Genomic DNA, 24,361 nt, shown 5'->3' with positions numbered 1-24,361 from the left:
AGATTACGTTTTTAGCACTGAAGGTGGAAGTATAGTATTCTTCTCTTTTTCATCCTTTTCCTTCTCTTTCTATTAACTACATATGTTATATACTTAACTAGAAGTTATGATCTAAGTTGTCAAAAAAAAAATTAGACGGATTTTCGCGATGATGTGTTTTGACACTTGGCATTTTTGCTTGAAAATCTTTTTTTTAAATAAATTCAAGGTAACGAATCAGCATTCAAAAAATGAGAAAACTATTGAAGCCAGTGCAGAGAGCAAGGATACGCATACTACTGTACAAAACAAACATCACAGCAGTTTCTCGTTAATTTCTGCTAGTGTCCGTTGCGTTTATGTGAAGAGCTGACAATGCTGAATACTACGTAGTAACGAACGATCACTACATATTCAGCAAGCAATTTGAGCAATATTCAGCAAGTTGATAAAACTATTTCCAGACAGTACTCCAGTGCGGCTGAATGCCTATTGCGTAGCTTCTCTCCAACATTTTTGCAATACGATCTTCAAAGGCAGCGAAACTGACCATGTTGTAGTTGAGCAAACGTAGAGTTCGAGGTGTAAATTACGACTACGAGGGCCCACTAAAATCATCCTAATCGTTCTAAAAAACGACGTTCGTTACTAGGAGGCACGTTAGAATGTGCTCTCTTGTATATGCTCTGGTTCCCTCAGCAACCTATTCATTGGTTATCTTTGGATAGGTTGTTGACGAGACCTCATTGATTTTGGACTGCTCGCTCGCGGATGCGACGCGTGCACGAGGGTGGTGTATTTTCACGTACCTAGGAAGGAAGCACCACGTAGGAACGAATGCAGTTTCCCAAACTGTTTCCCAGGACGATTAGAAGAAGTGGGCGGAGCCACGCTCATACTCGTAATCTACACCCCCAGAGCCCTATATTCGTGCACACAGACCCCACAATCGTCGGTTTCGTGATACGCTACCCTTGAAAAACCGCGATTCTCTTCGGCATACCTTTGTATTTGTGTGATTTCTTTCAAACATCTGAAAAACCCCAATGGCGATCTTAACACCTCACTTTTCACTTTTTTTTAACATCCAGCTATTTTCCCTGAAGTCATTATGAAGACACTTAGCTCGATTCGACAATCATGAGCATTGTTTGGAGGTGTTTATATTCGAAAGACATTCCAGAAAAATATGACACATCCTCCTTCCATTTTCGTTTTTTTTTTCTCGGTATAACGCGGTCCAACAGCAATCAGCTTTAGAAAGCTTAGGTTTTGTCCAAAATATGTGAATCTTCTACCCAATTCAATAACTTCTTCTTGAGCCATTTCAGAAGCCAAGCCAAAATCAACGGAGAAGTCTTTCTCAAACTTCCACTCTCTCTCCATCACAGCAAAAAATGAAAAACATAGCCTACGAATGCGAGAATCAAATGAAAAAAGATTGCTAGATTATCCTCTTTTTCTCAACGAAACACGTCTTTACACCCATAGGACTGATGAAATAAAATGGTGCTAGGTGGATTTTATTGTCAGATAAGGTGTAAGAAGTTGTTCAATGATAAATTTTACCATTTATTCGCCTTACTTCGTTTACTTCACCTTCGTTTTGTAACTCTTTCGGATATCTTATGGGTGTAAAAAGTTGCCTTGTTAGATATACTGATGCTTCTGGTGCTCCTGAGGAGTATAACTCCTGTTTCCTTAGAAAGCATATCCTATTTTCCCCGTGGTACTTGCAAGTTGTCTCGATCATCTATTAGTATAGTTAACCCAACGTCAAAAATTTGCCTGAACGCTACCGTTTAATTTTAAATTCAAAAGAAAAATCTTCAATCGAAACTCTCGGGAGAAAAAAAAACATATTCAGTGCTGCCGAACTTACTCATCTTAAATTTGGCACCCTTTCTACTTCATCCATTTAAATATTCTCATTTGTTAGGAGAGTTTATGTGATGGTTCATTTTAAAATGGAGTTTCTGTGGACTACCAACACTTGAAGTTGTCGCAGAGCAACTTGACGGATCATCCTGGAAAATGGGATGATCCGTGATTCCAATGTTCATCTATCGCTTTCTAGAATTCGTACATACATCCGGAACATCTGTGCAACCGATACTTCCTGTTCGAATCCTGTATGTTCTGAGTCATTGCGCTCTTGACCGGGAAAAAAATCAATACTTCGTCATTGTCTACCGATCACTGGCTATTTACTAACTTCAACGTCTAATCTCCCCTCTACGCTAAGAAATGGATTTAATTTACAGGAATTGTAATCAAAATTCTTGTGTTACTAGGATACTTTACCGGTGACAATTTGTGAGCGATTTCCTCGTGACGAAACTTTGCCGTAGGTAAACGGACCGTATAATACAATCTGCCCGAAAACAGAAAATCGCGGCAAAGCACTGCGAAATCGCGAATAAACATCCTCCCACTCGGCGTTTCTCTTTTTTCCTGGCCCCATCCCTCCCAACCGACACACTCCCACCCATCATCTTGTGCGTTGTAATCTGCTGCTCCTGTGCTGTATTGATCTATTGGCCTGGGGATTTGCCTCTACCTCCATCGCACTCTCCTTATGTTCTTCGTTCTTTCACAGATTAATGTACCGTTTCATTTCAGGTAAACCACCGACACTTCCACCTCTACGACGCAGATATCGATCCGTGTTGATCGTCTTTTCGGGGAGAGACTTTCATACGCACATCGATTTCTCGATCCGTTAATTATCGTCGCCGCCCCAATTAGTCACATATCGATCGTATCGATCGGTGTCTAACTTCCAATGGGAGATGAACGGCGGTCGGTTTGATTTCGATGATGGGGGCACGTACGTTGGAGGATGGGAGGAGGGAAAGGTACATACATATTCGCATCTTGATCACGATCTCCATTGCGATTCCAACAAATTCATTTTTAGGCTCACGGCCACGGTGTGTGTTCGGGTCCTCAGGGGAAAGGCGAGTATGCAGGTGCCTGGCACTACGGGTTCGAGGTGAGATTTACACGGAACTGTACCACCCGCCTTCCTAAAGTAAATGGGCATGAAACACAGAAACAATGACTGAGCCGTTAGGACTGATAAATTAAGTCCACCACCCTCCAATCCCAGAATTAAAAAAAACCACTTTTCCGCTTTAAGAAAAAAAAAAGAAAAAAAAAACGAAGAACAGTGAGAAGAGTCATGAAGCTGCGGTGAACAGCTGCGTATTACACCTTCTGTAGACGAGATATTGCATACAACGCCGCTTAATTTACGCAAAAAACAGATTGTGGTTTCGTTACGGATTCGAATCAAATGGTAATTTTCGCCTTGGTACTCCTGATTCAATATGACTAGATCAGTGGTGCAACTGCGCATTCGCTCATGCTCTAATTGTTTGCGGTTGAATGTTCGCTCAGCATCACAGAACTGATTTGAGCTAGCGGAGGTCCCATTGCGAGCACAGCCGCTTCCGCATTTGCACTATTAACACAACTTTGATCTGAGAGCAAGTATAGTTGGGCCAAAACGACAAGAACCAAGGATAGTTGCGTAAACTGGCTGCGCTCGAGGCGGTGCAGTGGAGTTGGAATCGAGATGGGACCGTGGCGAACTTCAGAGATGGGTGGCAGTAGCATGGGTCCTTACACGATCCCAACCGCTATGCTCCATCCCGCCACTTCGAGCGCAGCCGCTTACGCAACTGTTCCTTCTTCATGTCGTTTTTACCCCACTATAATAGGAAGTTTTAGAACTGATAAAACGATAATGAGGATGTTTGAAGGCGATGTACGTGGAGTTTGCAACTCTGGACTTCGTGCACCTTAGAAAAGTAAAGAATAGATACTTTTTTGTTGGAGCATACGTCATTATACTTGATGATAACATATAAGAGATTGTTTCTTGTAATTTTTTTCTGCCAACGTCTTTGTGAGTTCCGACTTCAGGTGTCTGGTGCCTATTACTGGCCCTCTGGGAACACGTATCACGGTCAATGGCAGAACGGGAAAAGACATGGCTTGGGTGTGGAGCAAAGAGGACGATGGACCTACAAGTAGGTGTTTATCTTCAGTGACAATTGGACTCTATTTTTTATCCTTAAATTAAAGCAGTTAAATTAAAATCATAAGAAGTGGTTCTAGAACAGAGAACAAAATTGAATGAATTTTTTTACGAAATGAATACTGAACACATAGGTTGTTCCGTACTCATTTCGTGAGAAAGTGCGCAGTAAAACAGCTCATAAGATTTCTGAGAAAGACGCATCGTTTGCCAGTCCTCTCAGTCTGATCTGTTTTGAAGACCAGTACAGTTCATTGCGAAAATGGAACTAATAGAAATGAAAAATGGATGCAAATGATTCTCCTTTCAATGGTCCTAAAACTGTGCAGCTCAAAAATTGTCAGGCTTTAACGTGCTCGTTGAAATTGAACTTCTTTTCTGCTTATTCTATCTTGGTTAAAATGAGATTTGAATACTCCTGTTTTTCAGTACATGGATATATGAAAATAAAAGAGCTTTGAACATTTTATTCCGTTGCACCATTTCTTCTCTAGGCATCGTTATTTCAGAGGAGAATGGACTCAAGGTCAGAAAGGAAGGTATGGGGTGCGGAATTCTAGCACCTCTCAAGCTCGCTACCAGGGCACATGGTCTGGCGGGTATCATGACGGTTACGGCACGGAAATCTACGTGGATGGCGGTGAGCACGTGGTTTCTCATCCCCTTTACATTGACTCGCACACCGAGGTGTAATTAGCACCTATAAATCAGCAGTTGGTCGTATTGTGGATTGCTGTTATTTAATTAAGGAGAAATGAGGTGTTTGCAATTGATTTATTCACTTTCAATCAGACCCGTTGCTAACACAAATGTAGTTGCATTTCAATGCACAGATTTATATCTCTTTCAGGCAACTACCAGGGTCAATGGTTACGCGGATTACGTCATGGTTACGGGACCCGGCGAAGTGCGACTTACGGCCAGGCGGCGAAACTTCGGCCGAAGTCGCATACGCACGCCTCACTTACGAGCTTACGAAGCGGACGGGGTGATGACGAAAATGAAGATGAAGATCAAAGTAAGTGTATCAATGCCTGCAGTCGTTGTATTTCGTCCAGTATTTCTTTTGGTTTTAAAATTTAAACCCTGCGGAGGTCCAGAGGTGACAAATTTATTTCTAACATTTTAGTCAAGACTGATATGATCTAATTCGAAATTTTTTGCATATCATTGTCTAAGATTCACTTTTTGAGCCACATCACTACGATTTTCATAAGCTTTAGAAACCCTTCACATATGCACATGAATTGTTTGCCTTTGTTACACTTCATAGATGTGGTCGACTTGAAATACCTATATAGCATTTATGAAGGAGTTTTAAAAGATACCCAGATTTTACTATATTTTTTTAACAGAAGACGGTCAAAATGGACGAAGTGGATTCGTTCTCAAAGCGAACAGCAGCGCTCCAACGAGGCGAAGAAGGTCAGTTTTTCTGGCGTACTAATACTACTACAAATTAGCTTTTATTCGTCTCTCCTACATTTTTCATGCTATCAATTCGCTTTTACAGTTATCTGGATATTTTCTTCAATTTCACCAAAAATTGTCTGGAAAAAAGCACATAACTTTTTCGTTAGAACGTTTTTTGCACCGGATTAACAATGCAATGCAGTTGTTTGATTGCACAATTACCAAGCTCTGTATATTCTTACTTTATCGGTTTCTGTTCTTATACGTTGAGTAGTTTTTGCGCTTTCCTTTGACACACCTCTAAATGTAGTAATGCTTTTTACCTGGTCTTCAGAGAATCACTATGGACAAAAATTCTAAGCTTATCCATTTTATACGTTCAAAACGTATTTGTTTGAGCTTTTGCCTCCTATTCAAAAATTGTGTCGTGGAGGATGGTCTTTTTTCTATAGAAAAATGTTCAGAGAAGTTGTAGCTTAAATGGACTAATTGCACCACTTGAGTAATTACTTAATTGCAACTCATAGAGGTATGTGGGTAAAATTGATAATAATTGTTTTACACTAAATAAGCATGTTTGTTCAGTATTGATGTTTTCTCAGTTAGTCTAAAAACAATTTGGAAAGCAAGGGTTTCTTTCGTTTTCGAAACACATTGAAGTGCTATAGTATAAATATAATCAGTATTCTTTTAGTATTAGTATTTCCTACCTGTACTGTTATTTATTGTTAATTAGAAAGAAATCATAGCAGAGATGATTTGAAATATTGGACACTAACACTGAACATTTCACATCCGCTAAAGCAGTACACATCAAAATCCTTTTTCAAAGTGTTTCCTTTTATGTCTAGTTTTATTCTTCATTTTGCATACTAAAAAGGTGAAGTAGACGAAAACATAGATTTCAGCGGGAAAGTAGACATATTAGAAAAAGGTCATTCTAAGATTACGAGACAAGAAGTGAAGCTAATCTATGATGGTCTCTCTATGGTGCTTGCCAACAAGGACAGTTAGAGGAAGTTAGAGGGGCTGCACCTTTGTGTTCAGTACTTCCATAAAAGTTTTTTTTCGCCATTTACAACCCTAATGGAGTAGCGTCATTAACGAAGAACGTTGAATCTTTCAGCCTCGAAAGTCACGTATCTTATTGTTTTCCTCGTTGCAGGTCGTTGTCTGAGCGTTCATTGGCCGTCAAACGAACACTGTTGTCTGGACTACGGATAAAGAAGCAGCACTCAACTGGAGACATTCATCAACGAGTCACAAGTATGACCGGTAGGATATTACAAAAGAGGTTGAACCGCCTAACAACACACGCGTGTTGCACTCGCCTAAACACACTAAACGCGGTGACACCTCTGACACCTGAAGGACCCGTTTGGGTTTTGCTTACGCTTTGATGGCTTCTTTTGTTTGCCTGTACCCTTGATACTGTTCACTTTTTTTAAAGGAAGCCTTCGTTCGAGTGGGAGTACGATGAGCTGCACGTCCGAAGACTCGCTGCACCACCATCACAAATCTTTCGCTAGCACTGAGGTAGTTTCTTAAGTCTTACGCGCTTTTACACCCTTTCACCTTGTGTGCGAGTTCGCACTGCGTCCATGTGTGCGCAGACCAACGAGTGCACAGTCGACTTCTCGCCTTGTATTTGCTACGTCCTTCAAGCTAGTGAGGGTGCTTCTTGGAGAGCATTACCGCCAAAGTGTGTTTCCGATCGGAGGAGCCGAGATCCGATAGTTATGCGCACAATTTGCCTCCTTCCCTTCTTTATTCGCTGCTGCTGTGAGCGGCTCGAATTTCCAGCGGAAATGATACGCAGACGCGGGATCACGCTACACATATTCTTGAACCCAATTAGTGCAGCGTCCTATGCACTGCTATGGTAACATATGGCGAAAATCTCAAACGGGTGTCAAGAAGCAGTGTTTTTGGAAATAGCAAAAGAGTAACAAAGAATAGGAGAAGGTTTTAACGCACCACCCTTCACTGCAGATGATTTTGAAAAAAAAAAGATTTTGTAATTCTTGAAATAAAACTAAATGCTCGGGGTTATGAAATTCCCAATGTTTAAGTTTGGAGTCTCGGGCGCTAAATTATCCTTATCTTGTTAAAACACTGAGGAAATCATCAATTGAGCTGTATAATTGTTGCAAAACTAAATGGAATCCATTTATTTAAGGATATTTGGTTGCTTAATTTGGTCACCAGCGCTTTCTGCTGTCTTCGACTGATGTGTGAAGTTCTTTTGGGTGTTACGCTTGATGCACACTCTGTGTTAACTACATCTGCTCTTCCTTGATTCTCTCAGTTCATCATGCTCGAGCGTGAGACTTCTCACCTGATGCAGCCATCGATGTCCGGAAGAATTGGAGGGCAAGTGGCAGAGGAATTATCGCGAATCGAGCTGCAGCGGCGTTTGTATTACACAGCAAAGACGTAGCGGGCTGCTCAAGAGCCCTCGTTGAATGTTTGCGTTGGATTTGGCCGAGAGCCGGGGATATTAAGAGCGTTTTCGCTGCCCTATCCGGATATATTATTGCGCACATATATAGGCGACGTGTTCCACACATTGGCAAACGCTCGAAGGATACAACTTGTAGTCAGCTGAGTTGTTATTGTTTACTGCACGTCCTCACCACCCTCGCAAATACGAACAACAAAAACATATGAAAATGCTTCAGACGTTGATGCGCTGCCTCGAACAACCTGCTGAATAGATAACCGAGGTGCAGCAAAACGTACACCGGGGTCTTGGAAACTTAGCTAGTGCAGACATAGTTGCGATTTTGACGAAAAGGAAAAAAAAATTGCTCGTATTTGTATTAGGCTGGGACTTGTAAAGACAATTTTCGCTCATCCGATAGAACCCACTTAAGAAAGTCTCAGAAATCCATCATTTAAATGGAGAAAATAAAGGAAGTACGAATCTTCTAATTGAAGACGCCGAAAAATACAAAGGCTTGAATCATAATCAATCGAAATCATTATCAACGTAATGTATTGAACGTGAAATGTAATTTAATGTTCTAAAAAGCAAACTTAGCTGTTCATGGAAATCGTGTGGAAATTCCAGCTTCACTTCATGTAGTTGTTACCTCTGCTATCACATACATTTAGCGTTTACTGGCCACTTTGCACACTTTTCATTGTATCTAAACATGCGAACGTGCGAGGGATGTTTCGTTGTCCATCTGATCAAAAACTGACTCAATCCACAAGCGGATACGTCGGAATTTGCGGCCTCTTTCGATAGGTTAGCCGAAACAGATGATGTGAAGGTTTTGTTCGTCACAGACGTTGAAGTTCGAAATTTTGCTCCACCGTGACCTCACGTTGTAGCCATGAATATTTTGAATATTTATGCCGGCTTATTTAGAAACAACTGTTGGGACTTTTTTTTCGTCATTTCCATTCTTTCGAGAGAGGTGAATGTTTAACAAGAGTGTCATAGAAACATAGGCGCTTGCGAGATGATTTACCTCCCATAAGTTGAAGCATGGAATTATGGTGCTTTGGACAAAAAGAATTCCAACACTCTGGAAAAAACATGGAATCCGGAGCACGTAATTCTAGTTATAAATATCTCGAAGTATGATAGATATGATGGACGAGGATTTCAACTACTGATAGCTCAAAAAGATTGACATTTGGCTTCTAACAGTTGCTATGTGATCAGAGAAAAATGTGTTTAACCGACGGAGTGCGACGCATCTGCCGCAACGCTCTCTTTTTCTAAGTTTGACATACGGTCATTCTTTTCTCTATCCGACCGCAGTGAAGATCCTTCCGCTGTCAGCTCTACGAAGAAATTTTTCCGAAAATCCTGATATCTTGGTTGAATACGAAAAGGTTTTAGACACATTTAGTGCGCATTAGTGTGACAGTGCGCATGCTCATCGCAATATTATACGATAACTCCGCATGTTGCAGTTTTTCCATTATTTTGATGGTAAATACGCACATTTCTCGAATCCTTACCCATTGTGGCCATCTGCTTGAACGAATTTGGAACGAAGTCGGATTAGCAGTGGGGAATAAAATGCACCGTCCAGGCGAGACACTCTGTTGTGACTTTCGAGAACCCAGAAAGCGGCCTCTAATACTGTGGTTTTTATCCCCCTTATGGCATCTATAAGCAATGATTCTGGAAAGGATAGCAGTATTCGGTTGTTGCCAAGAGAATAATTAGAAATGTTTACTTCAGCCTATCTCTAAAGTTCGGAATCTCTTTGGAACCACCAAGGCCTTTGAACTGAAGCAGTATTGATGGTTTTGTGTTTTCATTACGATTTGACAGCACATCATTTCAGGAAGAGGCCGTCGATGAAGCAGTGACTGAGTTCTACAGCGGTGAATGGAAAAATGATGCTCGCAGCGGGTTCGGCGTTTGCGAACGATCAGACGGGTTACGGTATCAGGGTGAATGGGCCAACAACGCCAAAAATGGCTACGGTGTAACGACGCTAAGAGACGGAACGTAAGTCCCTCTCCCTTTTCATTGGATTTGCAGGATTCGTTGACTTCCCTTCACTTACATTTTTCCTTCATTTTCGTTCATTTCAGTCGCGAAGAAGGCAAATACAAAAACAACGTGTTAGTTGTGTCAAGCCGGCGGAAAGGTATGCTGTTCGTGCGCAGCAACAAACTGAAGGAGAGGGTAGAAGCAGCTGTGGAGACGGCTAATCGAGCTGCAAGCATTGCTCAACAAAAGGTGAAGCTTTGAAGTTTATGAAAAATCTTTCCACACTTCTTTATGAAGTTCTGAGTGTGTATGGACTTCGACTTCTTATTCAGTAAAATTTTTATATAAATTTTTTTTCGAATTCTTGCGCTCAAATTGCGTGTGAGTCTCCGAAGTAGGGAAGTAGAAAAAAGAATAAATCGATCAAATCTCTGGTTTAGATACAGTGGCACGAAATTCTATTTTCTGTTCATTTTATCTTTATGTTTATATTAAATCTTCCTCTTCCACTTGTTGTTTTTTTTATTGCTGAAGCTGACCGAAGTGCATATGTTGGAACACGAAACATTGTCTTTCACGTGTTCGTCTGCATTCTTCATCTTTTATAGACCTATTTTTCTAATAAGCCCGTGAGAAATTATGGTTTTACCTTTATCCTTTTCGGTACGTGTTCCTATAAATGCGGTAATTTGGTAGTCGCAAATATACGGATCTCCTTAATTTGCGTTAGCAGTTGGCTTGTTTTTTTTTCTTTTCTTTCAATGGATTTTGTTATATTTTGAAGGCAAAACCCATTTGCAGCTTCAGATATACAAATTAATGTTTACTTTTAACCACTTATTACTACTGCTACTTACTGGAACTTATTTGTTCAAGTTTAAAAAATTATTAACGGGATGATTTTGTTGTTTGAAGAGCTGTTCTTTCGAATAGTACAGAATGCCAATCTGCTAAGCAGCGCACGTGGCTAGAGGCGCTTCAAGGTGAATCGCACCACCATTTTCCTGATGTAATGTATGAGGCTAAGTCCGGAGTTGAGAGTGAAACTTGAACGCTCATAACGTTAATGTACGATTTGTGCTTCGTGCTTAACTTGCAGTTTCATTCTTGCGCAAAAAAAGCAAACAAACAAATGAGGCTAGAATCAGTCTAGTGTTAACTAGGATTTGTTGTTTACAGCTCACTCATTTCCATTTGACATCATGGAATAAGGATACACGCTTGGAAATAGATGCGAATTTTCTAGGGTTCGGTTCAAATTCAACTCTTTAGTTCGTCTTTTGCATAGATTCCTAGGTGTTCCTTTCTGTTCTTCCTTGGAGATGACTGCTTCCGGATCTTTTTGGAACTTATCCTCCTAGAAAATTCATTCTTAAGGCAGATATTGCCGTCTCGCGAACATCGACGGCAAAAGAGCGAGCTGAACAAGCGATGTTCGTAGCGAAGCAGGCTCGTGATGACGCTGAAATGGCCAGGATGGAAGCGGAACGTTTCGATCCCAACTTTAAGCCCCAAGGTAAACGATCTCATACCTGCCCTTTATGACTACTGCCGCTATCTGTTCTGGTTCTCAGGTCAGGAGCGTCGTCGTCATTACGGTGAGAATCCGGGTGGCGACTCGTTTGCTACTGACATCTCCGATCCGCATTCCTCTTATTCACGCCATCTGTCGCAAACGCATAGTAAACATGCTTCCTTTGAACAGGTGAGATGTATTTATGTATTGTTTACATCAGTATGTTACCTTTCAAATTACCAGCTAATTAATTCAATTCACACTTCTTCAATTAATTCGTTGAAGAACTTGTCTGTCGATATTGGCGATGCCTCTTATCTGACCCCAATGATGCCACCGACGCAGGCCCAGATGGTAATTGGTGCTACTCCACCCTTACAGACTTCTCCACACATCGGTAACCATATCGGCTTGCAGCAGGCGCAAATGGTCAATCATGTGAAGTTGGTGGTTTTGAACAATTGCTCAGCCATGAATTTTTGTGATGTACAAAGAAAGTTACATCTTTCAGCTTCAATTTGCAATCTGGCATGCAAACTATGCACTCTGGTCCGCATCTGCATATTCATCAGGAGAATGTAATGCCCGAAAATTACGCGGCACCCATGCAGTTTGAGGTGATTGGCAAATGTGCAATTGATGAAATAATCGGTGAAATTTGCGGTTTTTTAGGACGTATCAAACGTCGGTCTACTCCAAGATGTCGCTGAAGTGGCTGAGCCACCAGAGTCGCAGCCAACAACGACTCAGGCTTCTATGCTCAATGCATCGCTCATGAACAACCCACAGAGCTCGTCCAGATTCTCACTCAGGTGAGTTTTATCTTCTTTGGTTCAGAACTTCCTCCTTTCTCACTGTGTTTATAATGTTAATTAAACTACCCAATGATGTGTATGACTTGGCCTCCGTATTGTGCAGATTTTTTAATGTTCTTTTCGTCGGAATCCATTACTGCATGTATTGAATTTTCAGCGACGATCACTTTGACCAGTACGTGATGGCAGGTACTAGCGGCGAACAACGACTTCGTCGTAATCGACCGTCATTAATGAGACAGAGCGACGTTAACGATGCCACTGCGGTAAATTTCTTCAAACTTTTCTTTCCCAAGTACTATATTTTCACTACAATGCTGTGATTTTGATTAAATTCAGCCGTATAATGACATTACATGACGAATATGTAATTCTACTCATTTTTAAAGAGATGAATTTGGTCGTAACCGTGCGTTCTACCGATTTTTTTTCTTTGGAAACGATAAAACTATTTCAAATTTATGTTCGAAAGTTGTGTGGCCTCGGAGTTTGCTGGACAACGGCTTAATCCCGCTGTCCCACACAATCCAAATATTGATTCCTTTCATGTCTGAAATAAAAGAAAGAAATTATTTCGGTTTCAATGTAAATAAAATTTTTGTTTGGTTTTCAGATGTTGAATCGTCGTTCAACACTCGCTTCATCTCGTGACCGCCGAGCAGAACCCTTACAAGATTCAGGAGAGAATCTGGGGAGTTTGCCGAACCTCGCTGAACTTGAGAGTAGTGGGGTAAGAGCCCTCCTACGACACCTTTTTTTTTCATAGAAATTGTACATTTTTAAAATGAGCTGTTCAGTTGCGTCTTCGTCGCGAGGACGCAGCGCGCCTGGCGTCTCAACGTCGTCAGGAGATACTTCGTGATCAGGAGGACCAAGCTCTTCTTAGAGCAAATCCACTTCGATATCTGTTTCACCCTGCCTTCAAGGTTCGAATTTTTCCTTAGGTTTAGGTTGTAATATGTTTTTCAAATGTTCCAAAAACTTTGTTATCTGAGGAAAACGTTTCCAAATATTGTTTCAGTATTTTACTTTTTAATTTAGAATTATTTCCAGGCGTGGCTGGTTCGTTGGAAGGTGCCGATCTTCCTCGCAGCTGCTAACCTCACATTACTCTTTCTCTTCTACAACCTGCTCACTTACGATAGGAGACGTCGTTAGTTTACTCACTCAGCTGCCATGGAATTTACAGGTCCTTTGGATCCCTTACCCCCGTAGAGATTGCTTGTCCACTGTTCTGCGTCACGCTGACGTCGTTTGACTCCGCTCTTCATGTCTTCTTTCGCAGCGACGTCAAAGACGATCGCGGCCCCGCCTCTTTCAGGGAGATTTCCAGTCACAAAGCTCCTTATGCATGTCATTCCCTCTCACTTTTGCTCCGCTACGTATATTTCGTTGTCTATCTAGTTGAGGAGGTGTACACATTCCCACATGCTCTGCCCCGGGAGTTCGTGAGAATTCATACATGGCACCTTACGAGTTCAACGGAGGGACCGCCGCCTTCTTCCGGGCTCATCTCAACGGGTGCTTGTCCCTTCCTTCCTGTCCCAAATCCCGATTCTGCTATTTATTGCTCGCAGCTATCTCTCAGCGCGCTTGTAGGTCACAGTTTGGTGGGGGCGGTGGTCGGCGCTCTCAGTGAACCAACCGTTCCACCAGTGACGCTGCCGCCATTGTCACCACGAAATGGTAGTGTCTATCTCGAAGAAACTCAATTCTCTCGCGATGCCCACACTCAACTCAGTCACGAGGTTGTCTGAGTGATACGAACAAAACCTCGAATCTGTCGGGACATTCGATCCATTCGCTCACTGTCGTTACTCTACCGCGTATTGTATTTTGCAAGGTGGTCTTCTGCTGTTTCTGTTCATTGCGAGAAAACCTGTCAGCAGAATATCCCCTCATATCGGTCCTATTTATTTTGTAATGTTCTTAGTATGTATTGGAAAGCAATTGTAATTTAAGTTCAGAGTTAGTCCCAGTTGCGATGGATTTATTTAGAAGTTTATTGATGAGGATGTTGTGAGTCCTTGTATCTGCCGTTATCGAACGAGGTCGCAAGGTGTCGTCCATCCCCGATGCGACACTCTCAGACGACACCTCGCGAGACTCCAGCGAAGATTTTTATTGTTTGCTAAGATTTTTTTCTGGCGTTTTTCTACAAATAATATTATGCATCGAGGCCTTATAAGAGAGTATCAATCGTTTGTTGCATTGACTTTCTCGGATAAATGTTCTTATGAAATTATATGGCTCGTCACATTCACTCATTTGAAAACACCCAGAGATGTGGCTCAAGCACGAGTAAAAGTAAGGGAGCTAACTAGAATTTCAGTAGTGCAAATTGGAACCAAGAAGTGAAAATAAATATTAAACGGTCTAAAGATTTAACAGTATGATGATAGGAAAATCATTTGCACATTTCGGAAAGACACTGCGATATTATGGATGCATATTCTAAAACAGTCTCATATTCTTTTTCCTGGGTTTCAGCTATACGTATTGTAATGTATAACGATAAAACACAACACACGGAGTGACGATACAAAATGAAAAGCAAAAACATGAAAAGAGACTAATGAATGTTCAAGGGAAAAACATTCCCCTTCTATATTGCCAGTGTAGTAGCAAGGATTTCAGTGAAATACCAGGATTGACGTATGTCACAAATAATTGTACGAATTACGGACTCTGAAGTAATGACGCAAGACAAAAGGGAAAGTCGTGACACAGTCTTATTGTTCGAATGTGGCGCGCCGCGACGCTGGTGCCGAAACAGAATACGGGCTTCTGTTGTGTATCAGCGGCTTGTCTGTTCTCCTAATCCAGTGGTCACAATACCGCGGCTTCTTTTTTCAGCTTCAACTACGTTGGAAAGTTATTGTGCGATCTGCTTGTCTTTAAAGGCATCACCCCACGAATCTGAGGTGGTACGGACTTCCAGTGGAGTATTCGTATACGGGATCGTAGATTGTGGAGAGAAGGGTGGAATCCGTCCATTTCTTCCTAATCGCCGTAAAAAACGGCCCGGACGATACGGCATCGAGCTATTTTCTACGACGAGTTCGACTGGAGCGCGCCAGCCTTAGCGCCAGCACGCGCCGTATTTTCCGGACCGTTTTTTTACGGCAATTATGAAGAAATGGACGGATTCACCATTCTCTCCATAATCTAGGATCCCGTATAAGAATACTCCACCTGAAATCCGTACCACCTCAGATTCGTGGGGTGATATCTTTAAACGACGGAGCAATTGTCGTTTCATGTTTTACAAGATTGTAGCTAAAAATAGATAATGCTGGTACCAGGATCAAACGTAGTGACCCTCTCGAATACGATCCTTCCTCTTCTCTTTCAACGTTGCTGCCAACTCACTGTCAATGTGATGGAAATCGCGCATGTTTCAAAAAATAAATATCGAAATTTAGCCGAGAAACAAATGGTAGATTCTGCAGCTGACAGAAGTGAAGAGACACCAGGTGGCAGAAGACGCAAATTTGCTGAAATGTTTTTGAAATAGTCTTATTAAAACATTTTCATTTTTAGTTTATTCTATTTTTATTCTAAATTCTATCAAATATCTTTAAATACTGATTGAAGCACATAATAGCGCAAAAAAAGGAAAAGAGTCAGGTGCATGTGTGAAATTACAGAAGAACGAAGAAAAGCAAAAAATCTTAACGTTGCTGTTTTAACATCAATTTTTTGTTCCGATAATGTGGTAATGGGGCGGTTCAGGTTCAACACAGTACTGAGTTGAATTCTCCAAAAACAATTAGAAATTTGAAGGTTTTGTTCCTAAAAGATGAAGAATCCAGGTATAAATATTGTTCAGCAATTTAAAAATGGGTTTTAATATAATTTAATGACCAAAAAATGCTCAGATTCTGCGCACATTGCTGAAATTGAAAGATCGCGAGTGACTTTGTGATAAGAGGACCAATAGAAATATTTTAGGTAGCTTTCTAAAGAACAAGATTTGCCCTACAAAATACTGTCATACCGCTACTTCTCGCCACCACCTAGTTTTTTTTGGCATTTTTATTGGAAAAATTGGGGAAAGTGGCACGTTTTCCATCTTTTTTCCCATCAAAAATTTAGAAAAATAGTGAAGCCCTGGCAATCGCTTGATATAGCAACTAAGAGAGAAATACCTTGAGGACAATGTACTGGTGGAAGATTTCTTTTGCTTCAAGTTACTCCGAGTTATTAGACATTTAAGATACTACCTTTAAGATACTTTTCGACGCGCGAGCAAGAAATAGGGATATTGGCGAGTCTTCCCATTTCAGAAGAATGGGGCAGCGTCTGAAAAAATCACTCCAATATTCGGATAGGGAGACTAAGAAAAGCTTCAAATGCAAAATTTCCGCTTTCCGGACCGTGCGGTACTCTCAAACCTCAGATTGGAAAAATTCATAAAAAGTCAAAAAATTCCAGTTTTTTCCCATCTAAATTCCAAAGAAAAACTAAAGAAGATCACAAAAGACAGCGATATGAGTACCTTGTAGGGCAAAATCTCTAAACGCATTTTTCTAAAATGCCACCTAAAATATTTCCTCTGGTCCTCTTATCACGAAGTTATTCGCGATCTCCGAGACCTAACAATGTGCATAGAATCTGAGCTTTGTTGGTAATTAAATTCCATTCAATTCACGTCAAAACTCCAGAAAGCTATATATTATTGAACCTTTCATCTTTTAGTTTCTAGTTTCTATCTCCTTTGCAAAAATTTGCTTTAGCAGGGTGTTGAACCCGTGTGGTCCCATTGTCAACACGTTGTATATTTTCAAAACGAAATGTTGGGGCTTCCATGTTACCGTCCAACGCCTGGATTTTAATAGAATATTTTGTAGTCCGTGTAATTACTTAGTGTAATTTAATGCAATATTTTGTAAAGTATGTAATTATTCAATATTATGTAAAATTTCTTCCTGGTTATCATGTTATCCTTCATTCATTGCTGCTCACCGCAAACCTTCCTTCTTATTTTACGGCCCACCGATGGGGGAAATTCTATCACACGGTTGACCACGGCTGATACTTTAATTCTTCGATAGAATCGAAATTAGCCCCGTTTGCGACAGATGCATACTTTTGCCATTGGTTGTGGTTAGGTTTATCCAGTTTAATAGTTGAACAATGATTAGACTACTTGTTATTTTCACTAACATCTCGATCAACATAGAACACTACAACCACTGTACGAACACTAACAAGGCAGGTTTAAGAACTGGTTGTGAGACATCTAGTGTTTCAATCTCATCGAAAAACCACGTCTTGGGCACGGGCAGTATTCAGCGTCTCCTCCTGGACTTCCATTCATTCCAGGCTGAAATCGATACAATTATTGGAATCCATGTGTTAGGAGAATGAGGACTAGTTTACCGCTCCAGGTGCTCCACTGCCTCCTGGCATTCCCGGCTGTCCTGGACTACCAGCTGGACCAGCAGGACCCGGTGTGCCACCACCAAGATGAGCTCCTGGGGCACCTGGTTGACCTGGGGCACCCATTGGTCCCATCGGCCCAGCTGGTCCTGGACTACCATGCGATCTTGTTCCGGGGCTTCCTGGTGCACCATCCTGTCCAGGGCTGCCTGGAGAACCGTTTTGCCCGGGAGAACCAGGTGGGCCCATTGGTCCAGGAGCTCCGCCCCCTCCGCCCACGCCTACAATTGAAGCAACTCTTATATCTTCTGATGGTTTTTGGAATATAATACTGCCCAAATAAATACCTGGTGCTCCTGGGTTACCGTTTGGTCCGGCAAGACCTGATGGGCCGTCTGGACCTGGTGGTCCTGGAGGTCCCGCTGGGCATCTGATGCAACCATTATTGCCTTCAAGAGCGTGAAGAGTAGCGCCATGTCCTCCAGGTCTCCCGGGTTCTCCAGGATATCCATCTTCACCTGGAGCGCCATGTGCGCCAGGAGGGCCGGGTGGGCCGGCAGGGGGATTGCACCGAGCACAGCCAGCACCACCTGAACGTCAATGTCATTAATATCATTTAGTAAACGAATATTGGTATGGAATGATCCTCCTACCTCCACCACCACCACCAACAGCACCCTCCCAATATCCACCGCCTCGTTTTGCTCTTTCCAATGCTTCTGACTTTGTGATATCCGGAACACGCATTTGTATCATTGTTGTCCACGCATCATTTGCGAATTCCTGGAAGTTCGTAAGCAATTTTATCAGTCTCAGATGAGATTGAATTGGAGAGTTTCAACGCTTCAGCTAATCAACAAATCTCAATCAATTCATCAAATCAATTCATCTCTGATCGGTAACGCTTCGTAGATGATCATTCAGTTCGAACATGTATTTTAGCGAATATTTTGCGTATTCCTTAGTTTCACTATAGAAAGAAGCATAAAGTCGTTGTATTGCTTATTGAAAATCTGACTCCACCATTAATGTAATCTCGGTTGACCTATGAGTGCATAGAGAAAAGAAAGAAGTCCAATAAAAGAACCAGATAGTTGAAAAAATCCACGAAAAAATACTCCAAAAAAACCTTGGTTCTAGAAAATTTAAACGGAAAAGGTAAGTAATAGCGCAACACGTGAAGAAATCTTGTTCTCCACACAAAACATTCAACAAACCTTGAACGCAACCATGTCGCTCTCGACGGTAATCTGCAGGTTCGTGATTTCCTGATAGATGTCACATATGGCCGCAAGCAGCCCAATTACGCCGAAAGTAGAAACCGTTAACGAGCCAAGAATGAAATAGTACTGCCCACTGTTCCTCATAGTGAAGGATCTAAAAAAAATGAAGAAAATTTGGAGGCAATTCAATCCCAAAGCCATACGACAAAATGCTCAAAGGTCAATGAACACAGTCAAATCCTGATGATGAATGCAAATTACAAATGAACATTCTAATAGGTTTTTTCTTAGTTTAAAAAGAATGAGAAAAGAAGCTTCGAATCCGTATAGGACCTATGTCCAGTTAATCACCGTAACCACTTTTATAGCGGCGAGAGTCGACACGGTCACACCACGAAGTTGTCGTTGTCTGTGTCTGGCGCACTTCATTCTATCATTCTCCTGTCACAAGAACAATCATCCATTCATAGTAGGTGACACTTGAGTGTGGGGTTTGAGAGTAGTGTTGAAGAGTAGTATTCTTTTCCATGAAGTCAACATATTTATGTATTTATTTGGAAGCAAGTGTGCAATAAAACAGAAACAACAAGGAACAGAACCCACATATACAGGACCAGAATGTTTTCGCAACATATCGCGACTCTTGTGCTTGTATTTCCTTTTATTTGCATTCTTTCTCATAGACTGATATGAATTCTGTTGTGTTGCTTCGTTGCCGCTCAGATATTTAAAGGGGTTAATCCCCTTTAAATATCTGAGCGGCAACGAAGCAACACAACACGAACACGCCAGAACGAAGAATCTAAATAAATCTGAGATGATTTCAGGTGGAGTATTCGTATAGATTATGGAGAGGAGGGTGATTCCGTCCATTTCTTCCTAATTGTCTTAGAAAAACGGCTTCGGGCGTTCTGGCGCACTATTTTCTACAAGGAGTTCGACTGGAGAGCGCCAGTGTTGCGCACGCGCCGCATCTTCCGGGCCGTTTTTTAAGACAATTAGGAAGAAATGGATGGAATCACTCCCTCTCCTTAATCTACGATCTCGTAAACGAATACTCCACCTGAAATCCGTACCACATCAGATTCGTAGGGTGATTTAAGCAGCTCCATGCCCACTTTATTCTGCGTTTTTTTTTCGCTCCATTCAATGAAGAATAAAGTTTCCCACTGAATCGTACCGACAAAATATGTTTCGAAACCTCTCTCGAAATGCATTTAAATACCATGAGCGCGAAGGAAGAACAGTTGTATATAAGCAGTCTACCTGAGTCTTTATTCCGGCCGGATTCAGCGTTCTTATAGCTCCTCGCCTTATTCCTGTTGTTACTCGTATTTATTCGCTTACATATACGCCACCTTATTAGTGCCTTAATGTGTAGTGCTTACAGTAGTTTTCAAGTCATTCTGTTTTGTACTAATAGATTAATTCCAGTTTCAAAACTTACTTATAAAGGTATTGTAAATTTGAGCATGCATCGACCTCTCAATGCGCAAGCTCAACACGCCAAGGTTATTCGGAATTTATCGTCGTTGTTGGATGTGTTTGATGAGATCCTCAAAAGTGGGGAAAGGTAAAGAGGGTCCCGGCGGATTCTCTGCGAACGCCCCCGATACATTACGTGATCAGTGCATATGTCCAGGTGATACACGAAGATATCTCGACGAGGTCACGCTCCAGTCGGTCATAGTAGGGCAGACAACCGTCTTAGATGCTCTTTTAGCCATAGAGATGCAAATAACTGTACAGTTGTAAAAAATATCCAAAAAAGAAGAGAACGGGAGCGAGTTTTGTTCATCTTAATCTAAAAAAGAAGAGAACGGGAGCAAGTTTCTTCAAATTTGAAGCTATTAAACATACCCTTCTCTTATATTTCACGTAGTTACTTCTCTTGCTTCTCCTATGATTACAAATTTGAGATCATCTCACGTCACAAGTTTCCAGTGGATGTGTGTGATTCTCCAAAACTATTAAGTAGCCCGTGAATTATATCCAAGCCGGTGACCCAAGGTATGAATAGCGATAGGTAAGTGGAGTCAGCTATTTAGGTAGCAACGAAGGTAAATCTCTTTCTCGCACCAACGCTCATCAGGCATGATCGGGGCATGCTCGAAAATCTGCTGGGACCCTCTTTACAAGCACCCCTCAAAAATACTACGACGCAATTGTCGCTTGTAAATACGCGCGGTGGTTGTCCGGATTTCTCTAAACTCGAAAAGGTCGTGCAGCGAAAAATTGTTACATTGGTCATTCATTTTGCATATAATTTGCCAATAGGCAAAATATATTCAAACTGAGACAAGAGCCTATCATGCACAAAGACCTGGGTATACGTAACCAGAGCCTGGAAGCGTGGTGTGCTTTTCCTGTTTATGTAGAGAAATATAGAAACAATAAAGCATCCTAAAATTGGCGACTTGATGTTTTTTCAACAAAAATCCGTAACAAAGCAGTGGATCTGTTGGATTAGAAACGGCGCAAAAAGCAAACCTTCAATCAAAGGGTCGTCGCATACTCTCTGCAATTTATAGCAAGACTGACTACCTGAACAAACCCACAGCTGCGGCAGCGAACTGAACGGACCGTGCATAAGCCACGCTTCACAGGAACTATGCCATATAATATTATTATTATTTTTTTTATTATTTTTTTTTCTCTTTTCTTCCGGTCCCCCCCCCCCCCTCTCTTCTTTTTTTTTTTTTCTTTCTTTTTTTTTTTTTTTTTTTTTTTTTTTTTTTTTTTTTTGTTTTTTTTTTTGTCTTTTTCTTTTTTTTTTTTCTTTTCCCCCCTCCTTTCCTCCTTCCGTTCCCCCCTCCCCCTCTCCTTTCCCCTTTCCTTTGTGGTTTTTTTTCTTTTTTTTTTTTTCCTTTTTTTTTTTTTTTTTTTTTTTTTTTTTTTTTTTTTTTTTTTTTTTTTCCCCCCTTTTTTTTTTTTTTTTTTTTTTTTTTTTTCTTGGTGGGGGAGGGGGGGAATTTTCTTTTTTTTTGGTACTAAAAACAAGGCCGGGTTTTTTTTTGGGCGGTTTTTTTTTAATAAAATTTTTTTTATGGCCTTTTTTGTTTTTAATTTCCTTTTAGCCGTGCCCGCGGTTCTCCCCCCCTCCCCCCTCCGTAACAGAGCGATGGAAGGACCGATACCATATATAACAGCTAGGAAAATGGAAAATGTGCTACGAGTTCTCATCCGTAGCTAACAGGTCAACAGTTTCACCGGCCACCATTTCAGCAGAAAGTTATCAAGCAACTAAAGCTGAAAAAATGAACACGAGATCCTTTGCTGTCACGGACGTCTTGAAAATTCCAGCCTTCGCGCCATTGCTCGACATCCTCACAACCTCGCAATAAGAACTAACCTAGCTTAACTTATTGTGGAGCTTGCGGACTCGCCAATCCACTGCGCAATAGCGCACACAGTGCCCGGCTTGAGAGAGTAGGTTTGGATCCCCTAATTATGACAAATCGCACGCACAGTGGCAAGACGATGTGTTCCTTGCCAAAAACTAAACAACCTTTCATTCCTATATCCAGATGGATGATCTGCCGGAACGACAGGTCAGAAGAACGCGACCGTTTGGACACATCGATATTATTTATTTTGGTCCGCTTTCAGCAAAAAGAGGTGATAAAACGGTGAAGGTCTACGGAACCAAGCAAGCGCATGATAGCATAGCGTTGATGATCCAGGAACTGGAGCAACAACGCCTGATGCACCGAGATCATGAGCGTCAGGAAGAGGAAAGATCAGGAACGCACAAACTGGCGCATCATGTGTTTGAGAACACAGTGTCCAGCCGACCGCAGTTGCGGGAAGTACAACACGCGGTACTTTTACTGCGACGAGTTTGGCCACCATTCGGTGCTGTGCGACTTGCCGGAGGCTAGTGAACGTACATGGACCCGCCTCTGTGTTCTGAGAGTGAGGACGCCGTGAACAAGATTACCCGTCTCAATCAAAGGATACGCCAACACTTAGGCGCCGTCTAAGTGGTCCGAGAAGTATCGCGGAAGCGCGACTCTGAGCTGTTGACGTTCTCACGGCAAGAGAGCGGAAGGTTCGAAATTTCTTTTCCAAATCCCTTTCGAAATATCTTTCGAAATACCAATCTTCAGGAAGAACGATATGTAAGCAGTCTACCAGAGTGCTTTTTCTGGATTCAGCATTCTTATAGTCTCTCGCCCTGTTCCCGTTGTTACTCGTACTCATTCGCTTAGGTATACGACACTTTATTACTGCCTTAATGTGTCGTGCTTGTAGTCGTTTTTAATTATTCTGTTTTGTATTAATGGATTAAATCCAGTATCACAAGGCTATAAATAATCGGCGCAACTCGACTACAACAAAAGACAAGGCAAACTACTGGCTACTTTCAACTGATTCTATTCTCGACTGATTATTCTGTATGCCATATCACCGCTCAACGTCTAGGTTCAATGAACCCTGGTTCACATTTGACGATTATTCGACACTGTGATAACCGGTCGACATTACCCGATGTTGTAAATTGAAGGGTGGTTGTGTTGGATAGCATTCAAAAAAGATTATACTGGATTCTTATTAGTTGCCGAAATGGACTGCGCCCCTTGGGACTACCTAGAAGTGGATTCATATCGTGGTTACTGGATTTTGAAGTTTTAATAAGAAACGAAAATCTACGCAGAAATCTCCAAATTCTCTCTTCCTGAAACCTCAACGCTGTGAACAGGACGTTTTGTTCTCCTGTTTTGCCAACGAGGTTTTGGCGAAATCTTATTTATGGTTTGACATTTCGACAACCTCGTCCTTATCAAAGGACTCAGCTTACTCCGAAATATCTCAACTGACTACAAAACTCAGCGTTGATGAAGGTACTATCAAGAAAGTCCACCAACGCTTGGTTTTACTTCCAACCAACGATTCTATTTACTTTATTCCGGTTGAAAACAGTTGTTGAATGATTGAAAACAAAAAAAAAACAACAACAAAACAACAAGTGGTTGTTTCTGTAGTCTTAGCTTGATGATGCATTGGCGTTTCATGCCCTCGCGTTCCGAAAGAACTAAAAATTAGATAATTTGATGATTGATTTCTGAAAAGAGTAAAAGTTGTTCTCTTGTGAGTAGACTAAAAACAGACATGAAAAGTGTATGGGTTTGGCTTAAAGACATCACTCCACGAATCTGAGGTGGTACGGATTTCAGGTGGAGTATTCTTATAAGGAACAGTAAATTATGAAGAGGAGGGTGATTCCGTCCATTTCTTCCTAATTGTCGTAAAAAAACGGCCCGGAAGATATGGCTTCAGGCGTTCTGGCGCACTATTCTCTACAGAGAGTTCGACTGGAGCGCGCCAGCCTTGTGCGCATCTTCCGGGCCGTTTTTACGCCAACTAGCAAGAAATGGACGGAATCACCCACCTCTCCATAATCTTCGATCCTGTGTACGAATACTCCATCTGAAATCCGTACCACCTCAGATTCGTGGGCTGATGCCTTTAGGGCTGATATTTCAATAGAACGCGCCTGAACGCGATTGTCAGCATCTCCGT

General features: G+C 41.5%; 3 protein-coding genes across 5 annotated transcripts; 2 read left to right on the top strand and 1 right to left on the bottom strand.

Moving 5' to 3' along the window:
- Nucleotides 1–2,771: 2,771 nt before the first annotated feature.
- RB195_007041 (uncharacterized protein) lies at nucleotides 2,772–13,388 on the top strand (the record flags this gene model as incomplete). 3 transcript variants are annotated; one of them, XM_064180455.1, is made up of 20 exons in its annotated part: nucleotides 2,772–2,837; nucleotides 2,900–2,974; nucleotides 3,910–4,016; nucleotides 4,534–4,664; nucleotides 4,875–5,042; nucleotides 5,380–5,449; nucleotides 6,603–6,703; nucleotides 6,888–6,973; nucleotides 9,748–9,914; nucleotides 10,001–10,148; nucleotides 11,277–11,415; nucleotides 11,474–11,604; nucleotides 11,701–11,769; nucleotides 11,833–11,858; nucleotides 11,927–12,032; nucleotides 12,088–12,227; nucleotides 12,388–12,496; nucleotides 12,844–12,960; nucleotides 13,028–13,156; nucleotides 13,284–13,388. In XM_064180455.1, 20 exons carry the CDS (start codon nucleotides 2,772–2,774, stop codon nucleotides 13,386–13,388), a joined length of 2,190 nt encoding a protein of 729 aa, XP_064037323.1. The 3 variants fall into 3 exon arrangements, with proteins under 3 accessions (XP_064037323.1, XP_064037324.1, XP_064037325.1); XM_064180454.1 differs by having other exon boundaries at nucleotides 6,603–6,712; XM_064180453.1 differs by adding an exon at nucleotides 3,747–3,794 and having other exon boundaries at nucleotides 11,701–11,858.
- Nucleotides 13,389–17,475: 4,087 nt separating this feature from the next.
- On the bottom strand, nucleotides 17,476–18,982 carry RB195_007040 (uncharacterized protein; the record flags this gene model as incomplete). Its single annotated transcript, XM_064180451.1, has 5 exons — nucleotides 17,476–17,559; nucleotides 17,616–17,896; nucleotides 17,963–18,205; nucleotides 18,269–18,398; nucleotides 18,833–18,982. 5 exons carry the CDS (start codon nucleotides 18,980–18,982, stop codon nucleotides 17,476–17,478), a joined length of 888 nt encoding a protein of 295 aa, XP_064037322.1.
- A 3,383-nt stretch (nucleotides 18,983–22,365) lies between these two features.
- On the top strand, nucleotides 22,366–22,719 carry RB195_007039 (uncharacterized protein; the record flags this gene model as incomplete). Its single annotated transcript, XM_064180450.1, has 1 exon — nucleotides 22,366–22,719. The coding sequence occupies one exon, from the start codon at nucleotides 22,366–22,368 to the stop codon at nucleotides 22,717–22,719; it is 354 nt and encodes a 117-aa protein (XP_064037321.1).
- Nucleotides 22,720–24,361: the final 1,642 nt, after the last annotated feature.

The sequence above is a fragment of the Necator americanus genome, chromosome I (genome assembly GCF_031761385.1).
Source record: "Necator americanus strain Aroian chromosome I, whole genome shotgun sequence".
Taxonomy (NCBI): Eukaryota; Metazoa; Nematoda; class Chromadorea; order Rhabditida; family Ancylostomatidae; genus Necator; species Necator americanus.
The sequence above is the reverse complement of the archived record's forward strand: the minus strand, read 5'-3'. Positions and strand labels throughout refer to the sequence as shown.